Below are 17,621 nucleotides of genomic sequence, written 5' to 3' on the forward strand. Positions count from 1 at the left end.
CAACTCTCAGCAGTCACTAACATATGCATTTCTTTCATATTTAAACTGCATTTAAACTTCTCCTTTTCTCTCCTCTCTATCTTTTTAATCTCCTCTTTATCTCCTTTAATCCCGTCAGCACCAGCAGGATGGGGATGGAGTCTTGGGGTGGGTGTGGGATGAACTGAAGATCCAGCAGAGAAGGGCAAGGCAGAGGGGAGAGGACTCAGCCAACCCTTCTCCTGCTCTCTCCTCCCCCAGGCTCCAGCTAAAGCAAGTCAGACTGGAAAGGATCCCACAAATGCTGTGTTCTCCTCCCTCTGAGCTTGGCTGGGGATCCTCAGCTTCAGCCTGGTGCAGTGGCTGAGATTCGCTAATTTGAGTTTTTTGGCTAATGCACTAAATTGAAGAGGTTTATTATTACTTAATCACCTTTCACCTTTGCCAAGTTCTGCTGCACTGTGTCTGCTTTTCACCCAATAGACTGCTAGCTCACCTACACACATGTGCTTCTTAGGATAATATTTAGATTCATAGCTTACTCTATAAAATCACACAATTACAGTTGAAAACTCTCCACCATCTCACTCAATGCAGTTTTTTATTTGCTTATGGCATATTCTTACTTGCAGCTATAGGAACATAAGCTTATGAATTCTCGACTCAATGTCTGTGAACCTTTAGCATTGCATGAACCCAAGCTCCTTCCAAGGCTGTCAATCAAACCCTTCAGTATCTGTGGAAGTTTCTGTCTTTCCATTTCCCACAGCCCACCAAAGGATTTGTGACCCTTTGTGACAGAGGAGAACCTGCCAGGCAATTTTGTGTTTGCTGTAGGGAAGGTTGGGTTGCTCTGCATCAATTCCCAGAGCAGCGCAGAGCATTGGCTTTGTGATGTCAGGGCATGGATGCCACCTTGTCGTGGTGACATCCCAAGGTTGCCTTGGTGCACGGAAGGCCTCAGGGTCAGAGCAGCTCTTGGGCTTGCTCAGTGCAGGAGCATCCTCCTGCTTGAGGCGTTTGTCAGTGGGCAGCTGCACACTGACAGGAGCCGTGTTTGTTTTTGTGGTGGAGCAGAGTGTGCAAACTGGCACAGCAGTGCTACAATGATGGAGCAGCTCGCTGTTGCCGTTTGCACCATCTATGTCATCGGATATTCTGGATATTACCTCACCAACCTGGCACGTAAGTAGAGGTTTTCCCTGGCTGGAACCTGAGCTGGCTTTTGTAGGTCTCCCTGCTCTTTCTTAGTGACCGGGTTGCTATTGAAACACAAAGACCATGAGGATGCCCCTGGTTTGGTCAAGCTCCTGTCAACACCTTCAGCAAAACACGGGGTGTCTGTAGCCAGGGGGCTGCGGGCAGCATTTGCAGGGCTTCTGTTCCCTCCACGGGAGAGCCTGTGGCAGCAGAGTCTGGCATTTCCTCACTTTGCTGGCTCAATCTCTTGGGGTGACTTTACTTTTAAGATAGCTCTGAGAGCTCGGGAAGTTGAAACTGCTGGAGGCTGATGGGAGTTTTTTCTCCTGACTAATTCCTGGCCATGGGTGAGAATTGGCAGCGGTTTTAACTATTGAGAAGTGAGATCAACCTGTGAACACCACCTGAAGATGTGAGGCCGGGAATTTCTTGCTCTCTTTGGTTTCTGGCTTCTGACGAGGTCACAGGGCTCTGTCTCGGCCTCCTCCCCCCCTCCAGGCCGGACAAGGCTGCAGAGGGCGGGGTGGGGGGAGAAACGGAGCCGGCCGGCCTGACTTGGTTTGCAGTTTCTGCCATTGAACTGAAACCTGACACCATCAACATCTGCACCTTTGGCAAGATTTTAACTCTTTTACTGCCTGCATGAGACATGCAGATTAATCCTTTTTTTCCAGAGAGAGAGAGAGAGGGAGTGATCAACCATCAGCCCATCAAAGACAGTGATGAAAAAAAATAAATTTAGAGGGGGAAGAGGAAGAAGGAGATGCTTTTAATAAGCTGAAATATTTTTCTGTTAAAGCTATGGAGATGGACAGTAGTTTTCTGAATAAAACCTCCTTTAATTCATGACAGAGTATATTGGGAGGAATGGAGTGTTTCCAAGTGAGGATTTTGAGCAAATGATGAAGTAGTTGTGACACTGTGAGATGCTGGAACAGAGGGGGAGAAGTAAGAGTTGAAGATTTGGGCTTTTAAGAAGCAAAAAGAAAACTTCTGTTTCCAGGGGGGCTCAGAAAAACAGATAAAGAGAACTTTTGTCTTTGAATAACTCATTCTTAAAAATGACATCCCTAGACTCATGACCCATAACACACCTCAGAGTGATGGGAAATGGGAGGAGATAACTGATGGCAGATTTCCTGACAGCTGGCATCAGAGAAATAGAAAGCTATGAAGAAAAATAGTTTTCTTGTGAAAAACTCCATAGATAGCAGAAGAAGACTTTTGTTTCTCTACAAAGACTGATGAAAAGACTCCAGCAGGAATTGGGACTGTTGTAAACACCAAAGTTCCAAAGTATTTTTGTCTCTATGTTGTCATGTAAACAAGGGAATGGTTGGGTAGTGGGGGAGAAAAGGGTTGTTCTGGAAGTTTTATTCTGGTTTCTTATTCTTGTAGTTTTTGTTAATGAACTTTCTTTATTCCATTTAAGTTTTAAGCCTGTTTTGCTCTTGTTCTAATCCATATCTCACTGCAAGATACAAGTAACTTTTCTAGTGATTTTTTTGAAGTTGTTGCTTTAAACCACACCAGTCAAGCAGGACACCTTTGAAAATGTAGACTGGGAGATCTTCTCAGATGCTGTTCTAAATAGGCCACGGTTCTCTCCAGTTTTCTCAAAGAATTTGGTTCATTTTCCTTGCCCACTGCAGGTCATCTGAGCCGTGTGTTCAGAGGTGCCGATCCTGAGGTGAGTCAGAAAGGAACATTTGATGTTCCTGGTGTTTCAGAATTGTGCAGGGAACTGTGAGCTTGGCCTGTGGCAGTAGAGTGCAGAGGGCCAGCTGGGTGGGCTGAAAGAAGATCCATTTCCATGTTTAAAACAGCAATAGCAAAGGCATTGTTGGCTATTTCCTAATTTTCATTGCAGAGCTTTAAAAGAACTCAAAGCTCAGATTTGCAGAGAGAACGTTGCTTGCTGATAGTAGCCAGGGTGAACTCTCTAATTCAGAACTATTTGCAGCCTGGCTGAATTAACCCATTTTAATTTAGTTGGAGAGACTCAGAATCCCATTGCTATCAAAGCTGATGATTTGTGCTTGGTAGAGCTGGTTGTAGAAATCGAGCTGAAGAGAAATAAGGTTCTAAATGATAGGGAGCTGCCTGTCCCTAACTCCACCATCTGTCCACAGAGCCCAGAAGCAAGAGCAGACTCTGCTGTGGCTCCCTCTGCTCCTGGAGAAGAGGCCAAAGAGGAGCAAAATGAGCAAAAGGAGCACGAGCCTCCAGCTGTGGTCACAGCCCAGCCTGACCATGCCCAGACAGTAAGTGCCAGTGCTGGGTGCTGCTGTCTTTAGTGCAAGGCAGAGCTGCAAGTTTCTGAGCAGCCAGCACTTGCTGTTGCTGGCTGAGGATGCTGAGTGCTGGAGTCCTGCCAGCACCCAGCCATTCCCCCATCCCGTGGCAGCTGGAAATTGGGCTTTGAGCCGTCGTGCTGAGGCCCCAAAGCGCTGCTGCCTGCGGGTGAGCAGCTGGCTGCTTGGCTCAGGGAAGCTCTGTCTCTTGGCTTCTGCCAAGCCATGGCCAAGGGCTCACATGGCATTTCTGGGGCTCACAGGGCTTGCTTTGTTTGCTGTCTCTTTTTGGAAACCTCAGGATGACCTGGAGAAGTGTTCTGCAGTTTTCTGGAGTAATTCTTCACTTCTGCAGAGTCTTTTAGGCCACCTGTCTTTTGGCTTTTGATAAGCTGCAAGGAGATGATTGTGTTGTCCATGCAGCTGTGGCCAGCCATTCTTGTCCTGTGTGGCCAAAGAAACAAACTGTGTAGTTCTGAACCCTTCTTCTGAGGCAAAATCCACAAGTGGCAAGTTTCTCTTGATACGTTTTGTGGTGAAGTCTGCAGCTTTGGAAACTGCATTGGAGCCTAGTGTGGGGGCAAAGCTGCAAGTCCTTGAGTGCTGTCTTTTGTTGCTAAGAACCCCTTTAGAGATGGTTGTTTTTTCTCCTCAGAGCTGTTTTCCTCCTCCTGCCTCTTCTGTCCTGACACTCCCTGTTTAACCTCTAAATTTCTGCCTGTCCTAGTGAGGTGAGACAATTCCATGGTTTAGGTGGTTTAGGTGGTTTTTGGTGACTTTGGTCATACATGCATTACATGACCCATGGCTTCCTTCATTGGCATCCCTAGGGGTGTGTCAATTAATTTGTTGGTGGGGCCTTTTGAGGATCTCTGTCAGTGCCACTCAGAATTCTCAGCTGACAAAAGAGGGAGGAGAAACACCTTGGTCCTCTTCCATATCCTGAGGTGGCCATAGAGGCTCTCTGACCTGCAGCAGAGGATCCAATTGCACACATCCTTGTCTCCTGACTGAGCAGGATTTCTAACAAGAGTGTAGATGTCAGAAGGGCAGGAGTGGCAGGGCAGGCCTGAAAAGGGCAGCTCCCAGGCACTTGCTCTCCATTTGTGTGTACAGAACATCGAGGCAGAGCCCCAAGCAGAGCTGCCCGAAGCTCCGATGGCCATCATGGCAGTGAAGAGGAGGCCTGAGGAAGAAAGGAGAAACATCGAGGAGGAGATGAATCTCCACTGGCAGAGAGGAAATCAACGAAACCAGGTGAGTGAAAGTGAGGCAGACACTCCACTCATGGAAATTCCTCTCTGTCGTTCTTCACAGGCCTCCGAGGAGGAGCTTCTGGCAGAGCTGCAGGAAGCTGAGGCTAGGATCAGGGCAAGGGAGAACAGGCTGGAGGAAGAAAGGAGAATCATCCAAGAGAAATTAGATCTCCTCGCTCAGCAGCAAGAGGCTCTAGAAAATCGAGTGAGTGAAAGAGCGACAGGCACAGCAGTCACTGCAGTCTGGTGCTTTCTGCCCTTCTTGCCTTTCCTCTGCAGAGCAGCAGGGGGCTGGGCTGATGCCTCTCAGTGCCATCCTGCTGTAGTGTCTATCCCAGCTGCTTGGAAGGACATTTCCTGCTGTGCTCAATCTCAGCTGCTGCCCTGGACAGTGGCACCAGTCATTTGCCCCTTTTGCCAGCACTCATCTCAAGGGATTCCTGCTGGCCTGCTCCTGCTCTCCTTGTTTCTTCAGGGCTTTTTGCAAGTGAACACAGTCCCCCAGACAGATTTGGAATACAAGCTGCAAGCTGTCTGTATCCCTTGGTGAATCTGCTGCTGTCCTGCTCTTTCCCTTTGCTCACAGTCAATGAGCCTTGGCACACAGGGACAAGCTGTGGTCTCTGACTGCTTTGTTCTCTTTGACTTGAGGTGGACGTGTTGATATCTCACCTGGCAGCCTGCGAAGGCTTCCAGCAAATGCCGGCTGATGAAGAGCCCCAAGGTCGGCGGCAGGCACAGGTACTGTCCCAAGCACAAGTGCTGCAGGCTGAGCACCTTCTGAAGATGGTGCAGGAAAAGAGGACTGAGGGGGAGGAGCTCCAACATTAGAACAAGGAGCTGCAAATGTGTCTGCAGCCCTTGGAGGGGGAAAGGGATCCTTGGGAGGAAGTGCAATGGTCGTTGTTGCAGTCATCCTTCAGAAAATCCAGGAAAATGGAATATGAAACTGGCCATCAACTTGATTAAAACCAACCTTGGGTTTTGACCATTTGGTTCCAGAAGCGGGCATCCAAAAAATCCAGCTGATGAGCTTTGCATGTGGCTAACAGCAACTTCCTAACGGCTTGCATTTGAAAAGGGAACTCGGGGTAATCTCTGCCAGCCAGCTTTCTGACACAAACTCCTTTCTTCTCGCAGATCTACACAGGCTCTTCCATGCAATCTGCTGTAGCAGCAGCAGCAGCAGCAGCATCTAAAGGAGCCTTTGTTGCCCAAGCTGAGCAGTGGAGCCGGGGCAGTTTGTCCATTTCCAGCAGTGACACATCTGCTGCTCAGCTCCAGGAGAGCCTGGGAGACTTCGTGGAGCAACTGAGTACATCTGGTGTATTTCTTGTCTGAGGGACAGTGTAATGTGTGCACGTGCCAGCAGAGCTGTAGCAAATGATCCTCCTCACTTTGGTGTCCCAGAGACATTTAGGACTCCCCACAGGAACTGCTGTGCTCTGAGGCAGCGAGAGAGCGCTCTGGCTGCTCCTGCTGCCTCTGAGGGCAGCTTGGACTGGCTCGGCTTTGCCTGGCATTCCCTTGCCACTAAAGGCAGAAGCAGGAATTGTTCTTGGATCAGCAGAAGGCTGTGGCCCAGCAAATGATCTATGCAAGTTCTGTGTGCTAGTGGCCAAACTGAACAGAGTATTTAATTCCTAAATTCTCCTTAGACTCCCGACTTCCCACCTGTTGTCAGCACCAAAAGACTTCACAGAAACTGATTTGGGATTTTGTCTTTTTGTTGTGGTTCTGTTTTCTGTGTGGTGTTTTTTATAGATTTTTGTTTTGGCTTTGGTGGTTTTTTGGTAGGTTTTTTTTTCTCCATCCTGAAAGAGCTGTTCTGCCCCATGTGTCTTACTGGTGTCATTTTTAGGACTGTTTTTATTGCCTCTACTACATCTACAAGGTTTTTATGAGAATGCTGTATTTTTGTCAGTGAGGACTCCTTTGAAAGAACATCAGGTGACAGCAGAAACAGAGAGCAAGAGATGTTTTCATTGGGCCCACAATGAAGAAACAGATACTTGTATAACAATCTGTAATTAGTATCCTAGTTTTATTTTTCTAAAGATGTGTCCAAGAGACACATCGACGTGGTGTGATCAGATAAAACAGCACTGCAGGCATTTCTCAGGAGCGAGCCTGCAGCCCCTGTGCTGTGTATTCCTCAGATCCATGGCACTTTTTCATCCCTGATTCCCAGCCATTCCCATGACTCTTAGAATCCTACCTATTGGCCCAAGCCCTGCTCAGATCAGTCTCTGGGAAAACACATCAAGCCCTTTGTGATTCTGCAGCACAACCCATTTAATCTGCTTCTTGCCCATAACAGCTGCCAGTGCTGTGCTCTCAGAAAAGACCTGGTGGGGCTGAGAAAAGATCCCAGCTGATTTGGTGTCTACCTTCACCTGCAGGGACACAAAAGGGCCTTGATCTGCACCTGGCTGTGTCTGATCTCCAAGGCAATGCTGTTGTGTCCTGAACGGGGGCCACAGCTTGTCAGGGGCTCAGGCTGGCTGTGTCTTCTTGCCATTGCTTGTCAGTGCTCATGCTTGGCCTTTGCCAGCCTTGTGCTGTGCCCTGCTGTGCTCTCTGTGCTTCATTTCCTTCCAAGGACTGGACAAAATCAGTCTCTCTGCTGCCCATTTGTACTGCACAACTGCCTGTCTTGTTGATGCTGTGCTTGCTGCCCAGCTGACCACAGAGGGTTCAGAGCCCCAGACAGCGGGGCTGCCTTTGGCATCTCCTGCAAGTTCGGATCTCTGCCTGAAAGTCAGCATCTTGCATTTTGTTTCCCTCAGGGAGGATGGTGAACAAGGAAAATCCCATCACAAAATACATTGAACTGGAAAGTCTTGGCAGAGGGTAAGTCCAACCACAGTCACGTCTACACAGCCACGGGCCAGGTGTTTCACTGGGGGAATATCCATCAAGTGGGAAGTCAGACAAGTTGTCCACATGTTTAGACAGCGGGCTTAGTCTGCCCCATCTCTCAGTACTGGCCAGAATTTGTCAAGTGTGCTCAGAAGGCATTGTCAAAGACATCTCCATGCTGCCAAGGTCTTGCCTGCAGCAAGGAACAGAACCTGGGAAATCTGCTTGTCTCTCAAGTGTGGGACAGCTCAGGATTCATTTCCTTCACATTTTTGGATGTCTCCAAATCATCTGGCCACACTAATGAAAGGAGAAGAATCTTGCTTGCCTGAAAGCACAACCTACCCCCAATGAGAGCTGTCAGATAACAGTTCTCAGGAACATTTCTCTCCAAGAGTTTGCTACAGGAAATACTCCATGCTCAGGATTAGAATTGCACAGTTTAGAAGCTGATAGCCGAGATGAAGGAATAAGCTGCCTTTTGGAGCTGAGGCAGTAAAGCCCAAGGCTTCAGGAACAGGCCCAGTGCCCAGGCACTTGAGGGGAAAATGCATCATCTGCCTTCTGGCACACCCCTCCTGCAACCTGCAGCTTTTAGGCATTTACAGCAGAGCTCTCCTGTCTGGACTGGCTTCCACTGCAAGATCTAAATGGCTTCTCCTTTCTTTGCTGCTGTTTTTTTTTCTAGGGGTTTTGGAGAGGTTTCCAGAGCACTTGACATTGCAACAGGAGGAGAGGTAAATGTCAACAGCCCCTGCAGCCTCTGCTGCTCTCCAGGCCTTTCCCCACTGCTGACAGCTGTGGCTGGAGCTTTGAGTAGAGCTGTGCTGAAAAGGCACAAGAAGCACAGACTGGAGCCAGCCTGCAAATTGCACTTGGAACAGGCTTTGTGGACAAGGCAAATTGCCAGTGGCCACATGTCCTGTAACTGACCCCCAAGGGAGCAGAGAAATGGGCTGTTGGAATGTCACTCCCTAATTACTCCGGTGATGAGGTCTAATCACAAGGCACTTTGGTTCAGCTTGGCTGTGCCATTCCAAAATCACTTGCTCCATGTGTGTTGTGGTCTCATGCTACCAATTGTCTCAAGTTACTCCTTTTCAATGTCATTTGAGGTGGCCATAAAGAAAATAAATGTGCAAGGAGTGAATAGGAAGATACTAACCATGAATGAAATCAGGATCATGGAGAGTAATAGGAGTCCCAGGATCGTGAATTACTTAGCCAGGTGAGTGGTCACGGTCCTATCCCTTGAATGTTTGTTTACATACTACAAGCATGAGAGCTTAAAACCCCACTTTGGTCAGTGGCAGGAAATAGAGTTGTTAATGATTATTTCTCTACTTATCTCCAATGGATGGGAAGAGACTGCATTTTGTCTGCATGAATCCACCCTGGCAAATGCAGACTGAAAATTGTTCAAAAACCTGCATCAGCCCTATCTTAAGAATTCAATACCTTGTAAGTTCATTGCCTCCACAGTTCTTTGGGACTCAGTTTTTCAAGTTTCTTAAATGCTGATGAACCATCCAAGAGAGGATTGCCCTTGCATTGTTGCCCCTCTTTTCCATTGCTGTGCATGCCAGGAAGACTAGGTGCTTATTTCCAGAAATGCCATGCGTGACAGGTTTTTTATCTGGGCTCTTCCTAAACTGCCTTTCTCCTTGAGACAGCACAGACTGCAAACACTGCACAGCCTAGAGGCAATGTCTATGCCTTTACTTCTGCCCTTGTCTCCAAGGGACCCAGAAACAAGACTCAAGCAAAAAACCAACCTAGGCGTGCATGTTCACCTGCATGGCCTTGTTTCCTTTTTTCAGCTACCTTGTGCATGAGGAACTCTGGCTGGTGATGGAGTACATGGACGGAGGCACTCTGAGAGATCTCATCGACGAGATTCAAATGTCTGAAGGAGAGATTGCAGCTGTCAGTCGGGAGGTCAGGGATCCCATCTGTGCTTCCAAGGCCTTGAGCTGCATTGTCTGGGAAACAGGGGCTCAGAATGGGAGTGATTTCATGGGCCAAGCTTGGTTTCTGTGTTGCTGCTTGGCTATGGGCAAGCAAGAGCATCTCAAGGGAACTGTCTGTCAGTGCCCCTACACTCACTGGACTCACTTCCTGTACTCTTATCCCCTGCTCTTGTATTCTATCTCTGTCTCTTGCATTGGCATTTGCAGTTCTCCACTGAGAAAGGTGCTGCTCTGCTACTGTGGGAGCAGCAGGCTCTTGCTCTCAATGGCGCTGTGTTCTGCCATTCCTCCCCATTCCCCTGCAAAGGGAACCTTCCACAGCTGTTTCCTTGCTTGTGCGATGAACTCACAGCACTACTTTTTGCCCCCCTGGTTCTCTTTTCTCTCTCAGTGCCTGCAAGGACTGGATTTTCTTCACTCCAACCACGTGATCCATCGAGATGTCAAGAGCAACAACATCCTTCTCAGAACCGACGGCTCTGTCAAGCTGGGTCAGTGTATTCTTGCTCAGCTTCAGCCTTCCAGGAATGGGGGGTGTGGGGCTGCTTTCAGTGACTGCCAGCTCCCCAAAAATGCTGCTGCTGGCAGTGCAGGGGTCCCCCCTGCTGTGGGCTGAAGGCACAGTTGCAGGGTTCACACAGCTATGACAAGGAACCACAAGCAGCCAAGAGTGCTATTGCTCTGTGTGTGTCTGTGTGTGTTCCTTCCAGAGGGAGGGAGCTGCAATCTAAACCTTCAGGGGAACAAAAGGCACTGCTGGAGGAAGTGTAAGAAATGGGGGGATGTTTGAAGTGGCCAATTCATATTTCCTTGGCTAAAGCCCTAAGGAAAGAGAGCAGGGAGTGTTGTCCAGGAAATTCAACTGCACATTCTCAAACTTCCACTGGGGAATTCTCTGGCTTGGTTTCCTAATTGAGAGTATTAAAATTAAAAGAGTATTTTGCTTTCTCCTCAGCTGATTTTGGCCTTTCTGCTCAGCTCACCCCTGAGCAAAATCAGCGGTGCTCGGTGACCGGGACTCCTTGGTGGATGGCACCTGAAGTGGTGAAGCGTCAACCATATGGCCCCAAAGTGGACGTGTGGTCTTTTGGAATTGTGGCAATTGAAATGGCCGAACAAAAAACTCCTTATGACAGTTTCACTGCTCAATCGGTAAGGAGCAAATACTCTCTGATCCCGCTGTCTTTCTCACCTGTCCCGTGTTCTCTGCTCACTGCACAAAATCCCATGGCCATCTGCTGGAAGTACTTCCACCAAGGCCCCTTCTACAAATGGCCCTGCAGCACATCAGCATCTGCTGGAGCTTTGGTTGCAGCACTGGGGGAACTCAAGCCTTACCTCGCCCAAACCATCTCCATTCTCAGGCAGCATTTTGCTTTGCCTTAGAAGTCATTCCAGCTCTTTTGGCTGTGTAGATGGCCCCAAGAATAGGAAACAAGCATCTCAGAGCTGGTGTTATCTTTCCAGAAATGAAGCAAAGAAACTCAAAGCAAACCAAGTTTCTAAAACAGTGCTTTTGAGAGAAGAGGTGCAGCCCCATTCTTCTCACAGGGAAACTTGCCTGAAACCTGGAGATGAGGCTGTAAAGCCAGAGTCTCTTCTGCTTCTTGTGCAGTGCTGCTGAGACACTCAGTGACCACCTTCTTTCCTAACCCAAGCCACTTTCTCCATATCACCAAGCTGGAGCCTGGTGACGGGGAGAGCCTGCCAAAACCTCCTGTTTGTTTCCTGGCACTTTCTGGGATGGGCACAGCGTTAATGCATTGACTTGAGAATCCAACGAGCACAGGGTTACCACAGGGATGACACTTCTGATTTCACCATGAATATTTTCCTTTTGCCACATAAAGGAACCTGAAACTTTCAGAGTGCTGAGAGACAGAGCTGCAGGTGGCTCCTGTGTGCCCAAACAGGCATTTTCAACCCAATACATTTGTGGAGGCATCTTAATGAGTCTGTGTTGAAAATGAGATTCCAAAGGATTGTTTCCTTCCCTGAGGAACACCTGCTGCATTTCCTTTCTTTTCTTCCAATTACCATCATTTTCAAGAGCAGTACAGAAAGCCTGATGAGTTTTGTTTTATGGCAGCTGTGCTTAAGGGACCAACAAGCACTGCAGAGATTCTTTTCATGTAAGAATCCTTGGAAATAGTAGAGTTAGTTAGAATAGCAAAATCCCTCTTCCAAAAAGGCTGCCAAGCTGCTGGGAATCCTCCGAGAAGGAAACACGTATTTGCTGATGTAGTTGCCACTAACTAGATCAGGCAATGAAATCAGCTGCCAAGGCAAGATCTGCTGGATGTTGGCAGAGCTGTGGCTTTGGGGCTTGGGTTTTTTCATGATACAGGAAAGTCGTCATCCAAATGCTACAGGAAAGTCATCTCTGCCTCTCTGCCAGGGCAAAAACTGCCACTGCAGAGTGGAGCTGGAACAATGGGCTCTGGGAGAGCAGTTCCAGATGGGAAAGAAGCAGGTGGAGCCTTGTGTTTCCTTTTTCCCCAGGCTAAATTCCACATAGCCACAGAAGGGACCCCACAGCTGTGGCAGCCCGAGCAATTCTCGCCTTTGCTGCGTGACTTCCTGAGATGCTGCCTGCAGAAAGGCGAGGCGCAGCGCTGGTCTGCCAAGGAGCTGCTGCAGGTAAAATGCCAAAAGGGCTGCAGGTGAAACAGGGATGGGCTCCTCCTCCACTGAAATCCAAGGCATCAGATGAGCCCCCATCCTCCTCCCTTCCAACCTTGGTGCTGTTCAGCTGACAGTGGGGAGCAATCCTAGACTGGGCTGGGCTGGCAGGGAGTGCTGGGTTTTAGCGCTGGCTAAAATCACCAGGGCACTTACTCATTTCTTGCTGGGAGCTCTGGATTCGGAGAAGGGCAAAACAGGCTTCAAACTTCAAAGGAATAACAAATTTTATTAGCAGGCCCACAAGAATAAGAAAGGTCTCACCTGTGCAGTGAAAGGGTTCAATCTCACCCAGGTCATGGCAGTCACGGTGTTGGATTTCAGGCTGTGCTGGGCCCCTCTCTCTGCCCGGGAGCCGCTGGGAGGGGAGGCTCGGCCTGGAGCCGTCGCTGCACGCCGGGGAGAGGGTTTAGTGTGGGCAAGATGTCAGCAGCCGTGGCCTGGCCCAGCCTGGGGCTGGGGTCCCGCAGCCTCCATCCCCCGCCCGGGAGCCGCTGGGCTCTGGCCCGGCCTCCCCCAGGAGCACAGGCCGTGGGCGAGCAGGGCCGGCCTCACCAGAGCTCCGTTACCTTCGGGCTCCGGAAGCAAAGAGGGCCAGTGCCCGGGCTGGTGGTTTTCAAAATGTGCATCATCACACAGGCACATCTCATTTCTAAATGGTGCAAAATGTTGTCAGTTCTCAGAACTAGCCAGCCATTGGCCTGTCTCAGGCACAGAGGAAGCTCCCAGCAGCTTCTCTCAAAGAAATCACTTCCGTGCGGGGTTTCTTACTTCTTTCCCTAAATGTCAATTCATCTCAAACTAACACACAGGGACATGGAAAGGTCACCTAGTCTGTGTCCTGCAATGAGCAGGGACATCTTTCAAGAGATCAGGATACTCACACCTCAGATATTTCCAGGGGTGGGCCACCTACCAGCTCTTGGGGCAACCTGTGCCACTCTTGCCCCATGCTCCTGACCTACTCTGACTCAATCCCCATTTAATTTCAAAAGTATTCCCCTGCCTTTGAAGCTCTTAGCTTGGAAAATCATGCTTTCTTGTTGTTTTATTTTCCTTTCTGCAGCATCAATTTATAACATCGGCCATGCCTGGGTCCAGCTTGGCACCTCTCATCGTTGCAGTGAAGAAGTGGAAGGAGGAGGCAGGAATGCAACAATCAATTTATAAACTGTCTTCTCCATGAAAAACTTAGAGTAGGATTATAGAGTAGGATTGCAGAGTAGGATTGTAGAATAGGATTATAGAGTAGGATTGTAGTGCAGGATGGTAGTGTAGGTTTGTAGTGTAGGATTGTAGAGTAGGATTTTAAATAAAATTTCTAAAATCTCAACTCCTTTGGAACATTTCTCTCCTTCTGACCCTGTGAGAAAGCTCAACATTTCCTTCTGAACTGTCAGTTTTTTCTTAGAGGTGGAAAGTGACATTGATGGCTTCTTTGGTACAGTTTGTAAGGGGGGAAGGCTCCTCTTCATTCATCCTCTCCAGACCACACTGCCTTTGGAATATGGCCAACTGGCCAAGTTTTGCCCAGCTCTGGCATTTCTATTTGAGGCAGAAACAGCAATGGCATTTGCAGGAAAAACCAAAGGAGGAGCGGTGCAACGCAAACATCCTGTGCAGATGCAGGCTGTGCAGATGTGACTCGAGAGTATTTGGGTTCCTGCCACTTGGATTTGTATCCCTAAGAGAAATCTCTTTGGCTGGAGGACAGTCTGGCTGAAGAGAGAAAGCAGAAAGAGCAGTGAGGGTGCTGTGCAAGGTCTCCTGTGGTGCAGAGCTGTCAGCGCCTGTGAGGTGAGAGCGGGCCCGGCCTTGGCCAGGCTGGAGCCCCAGCAGAGCCCTGACAGAGCCCAGAGAAGCCTGAGCCTCGGCAGAGGCAGGCTGGAAGGAGGCCCTTGGAGCTGCAAGAGGCAGCAGCCTGGCCCTGGCTGCCTCTTGCTGGCACCAGGCAAATCCTCCGCTCTCAGAGCCAAGCTGGCAGCTGGCTGCTCCTGAGGGGAAGCGGCGCCGTGCTGGGCACAGCACACACTGGTGCCATGGGCTGTCTGGAGTCTGCACAGGAGGAGAGAAAGGCAAAGAGCAGCCCAGGGCTGCTGCCCTGCCTGACCAGTGCTGCTCTTCTGCCGCCTGCCCTGGAACTCCTGGCAATGGTCAGCAGTGTGTGCAGCACTCTGGGCACAGGGGGAGGGAGCCGGGCTGCTCCGCAGGCTCCAGCACAGGGCAGTGTCCTTCAGGCACGGCATTTCTGCCAGGGGAACGAGGCCAGTGTGAGGCAGTGACAGCAAGTTGGGGCACATCTGCACGAGCCACTGCCTCACACAGCTCTGGGACCAAGCGCCTGCAATCCTGGAGCTCTGCACTGAGCCACAGCAAAGGTGTGAAATGCAGAGGGCTTTGCAGAAATATTCAGGGGCACCAGGCCAGCCTGCTTGGTGCTCTCTAGGGCACCGCAAGCACTGTGCAATGCACCTCGGAGCTGCTGGCAGAGAGGGACTATGGGCATGTGCCTGAGGCTTGTTCTTGAGTAGTGATTTGGGAGGGAGCAGAAGGGTCTCAGTAGGCAATTTGTGTTTTCTTCATGAATTGCTGAATGAAATACACAATGTGGCCTCACGCAGCAAGAGAACTTGCAGAACTTACTGACTGTAAGTTTGTGTTGAATTCCCAGAAAAGGAAAGTGTTGAAGTGTAACAAATAGGGCTTTTGAATTCAGGTAGCTCCTGAGCCTTCATCCAAAACAACCACCAGGAGGCTGACAACTATCTCGTGCAGAGCCCTGCTGGAAGGGCTTCCATAATCACAGAATTAGAAAATATGAAGCTTAGGAAAGTAGAATGTGCCCATCAAGTTAAAAAAGTTTAAAAGCTTGTCCTGTGCAAAGAATGGACAAGTGAGTTTGTGGTGGAGCTTTCCTCCTCACTCCTGGCATTGAATAAACAAATCCCTGCTCTGTAGGCCCTACACTATGGAGTACTGTTTTCTTGATTACGTTTTGCTCATCGTAATCACACTATGCTTTTCATTTTCTTCTTAGAACCTTCTAAGCATGAAGTGAGTAAGACAGTGAGTTGTGTATTGATAGGGCCAAAGAAATATTTCCAAATGCCATCCCGGGAAAGGAAAGGACGTGAAACAGCGCTGGGGAAGAGCGTCCCTCGCACAGCCCTCAGAGCTGCCACCATGCACGAGATGGCGGCCGGGGCTGAGGCTGTGCCACCATGCACAAGATGGCGGCCGGGGCTGAGGCTGTGCCACCGTGCACAAGATGGCGGCCGGGGCTGAGGCTGTGCCACCGTGCACAAGATGCCGGCCGGGGCTGAGGCTGTGCCACCATGCACAAGATGGCGGCTGGGGCTGAGGCTGTGCCACCATGCACAAGATGGCGGCCGGGGCTGAGGCTGTGCCACCATGCACAAGATGGCGGCCGGGGCTGAGGCTGTGCCTCTCAGAGCGCTCTGCAGCCTCTGCCAGCCCAGCCCCAGCCCCGGAGCAGCGCAGGGCGGGCAGAGCCCCCTTCCAGCCGTCTGCTTCAATGGACATTGACAGACACCCGGGCCACGCACACAGGCTGACACCTTTGCTCTGTGCACACAAACACGTACCACACACTTGGGAACCTCGGCTGGCAGCATTTTCAGGTGAAAATACAAAGAAACTCCAGGGTTTGAAGGTTTTCAAATAGAATATTTCATTTGCCAATAAAAGGACCAAAAGCAGAAAGGGGCATCCCAGCCTGTTTCTTCCATGCAGGAATAGTGTCACAGTGACTGTGAGCTGATGAAGACGGAGATGGGATTTAATCCAAAGCAGATTGTGCAGTGGGTGCTCAGCTGTGATATGCATCCCTCACAGTACCTATTTATTTGGAACACTAGGAAGATTATGAGCCTGGGCAAGATATTAACCCTTTCAATACAGACATGAGACCTACAAACCTTGTTCATCTCTCCAGGGACAGAAAAGGACAGAGTAGCAACACACCAAAAAACAACATAAAAACATCAAAGTGAGTTAAAAAAAAAGTCAAATCTTAGATAGAAAAGAAATTAAAAACTGGCAATTGAAACAAAAATATTCTTATAGTAAAGCCATAGAAATAAACAATGATATACAAAATAACTCCTTTAATTAATGAAAAAAGTATAAAATAATATTCAAACTGTAAATCTAACCAAAAGCATCCATTAAAGAAACCAAACACATGTTAAAGTAACTGTTATCCCATAAAAGTTTGAACAGAAAAACAAATAAAAATAATAAAATGCCCTTTGCCCCCAGGGAGAGAAGAAAACTTCTGTTTCCAATGATGATCACAAAAACAAATGAAGAGAACCTTTGCCTTCAAACAACTCGTCCTTAAAATAACACCCCATGAATTCATAACCCATAGACACACCTCTAGGAGGGCTGTAAAAATGACAAAAAATGTCACGATAGCAAAACTTCTTCCCAGGCAACTAGGATCTGTAAAAATAAAAAACCACAAAAAACCCGTTTCTTGTAAAAATGTTTCCATGACATAACAAAATCTAATAAAAACTATTTTATAATTAATACTGTCTAAAAACCCCATGTTTTATCTCTACATTATCTGTTAAAACAAAACAAAACAAAAGTAATTCAGGGAGAGAAAAGGTTTCTGGAGGTTTTATTCTGGTTTCTCATTCTTGTAGTCCTGTTAATAAAGTTTCTTTATATGTTCTAAGTTTTAAGCCTGGTTTGCCCTTCTCCTAATCCATATCTCACAGTGAGAAATGAGTAAGTGCCCTGGAGATTTCAGCCAGTGCTAAACCCACCACATTATTTAGTGCATTAGCCAAAAAACTCAAATTAGAGAATCTAAGCCATCACTGCACCAGGCTGAAGCTGAGGATCCCCAGCCAAGCTCAGAGGGAGGAGAACACAGCATTTGTGGGATCCTTTCCAGTCTGACTTGCTTTAGCTGGAGCCTGGGGGAGGAGAGAGCAGGAGAAGGGTTGGCTGAGTCCTCTCCCCTCTGCCTTGCCCTTCTCTGCTGGATCCTCAGTTCATCCCACACCCACCCCAAGACTCCATCCCCATCCTACTGGTGCTGACGGGATTAAAGGAGATAAAGAGGAGATTAAAAAGATAGAGAGGAGAGAAATAGAGAAGTTTAAATGCAGTTTAAATATGAAAGAAATGCACATGTTAGTGAGTGCTGAGAGTTCCAAGGGAGCTGAAGGGTTTGGGAAGGGCCAGGAGCCCGTGAAGGGCTCAGGAGCTGCTGCTGCCGGGAGGGAGGAAATGCACCAATGGCTCCCAGCAGAGTCTGTGCTTTGAGGCTCTTTCCCAAACAGCTGCAGGAGGGAAAGCAGCTGAGTTTGGAGGAAGAGTTTTCTGCTGAGGTTTCCTGT

The 17,621-nt window shown here is 48.8% G+C and overlaps 1 protein-coding gene across 1 annotated transcript in view; it reads left to right on the plus strand.

Annotated features, from left to right (window-relative positions):
* Positions 1-1,085: 1,085 nt before the first annotated feature.
* The window catches only part of LOC147646680 (serine/threonine-protein kinase PAK 3-like), a 32,336-nt gene continuing 15,800 nt past the window's right edge, over positions 1,086-17,621 (plus strand). The window contains exons 1-5 of the mRNA XM_086873092.1: positions 1,086-1,164; positions 7,519-7,582; positions 8,280-8,328; positions 8,707-8,819; positions 9,412-9,529. Coding sequence (XP_086729218.1) covers positions 1,086-1,164; positions 7,519-7,582; positions 8,280-8,328; positions 8,707-8,819; positions 9,412-9,529 — 423 coding nt within the window. The remainder of the gene's footprint in view (positions 1,165-7,518; positions 7,583-8,279; positions 8,329-8,706; positions 8,820-9,411; positions 9,530-17,621) is intronic.

Source organism: Cyanistes caeruleus, unplaced genomic scaffold (genome assembly GCF_971803275.1).
Source record: "Cyanistes caeruleus unplaced genomic scaffold, bCyaCae1.hap1.1 HAP1_SCAFFOLD_87, whole genome shotgun sequence".
NCBI classification, from domain to species: domain Eukaryota; kingdom Metazoa; phylum Chordata; class Aves; order Passeriformes; family Paridae; genus Cyanistes; species Cyanistes caeruleus.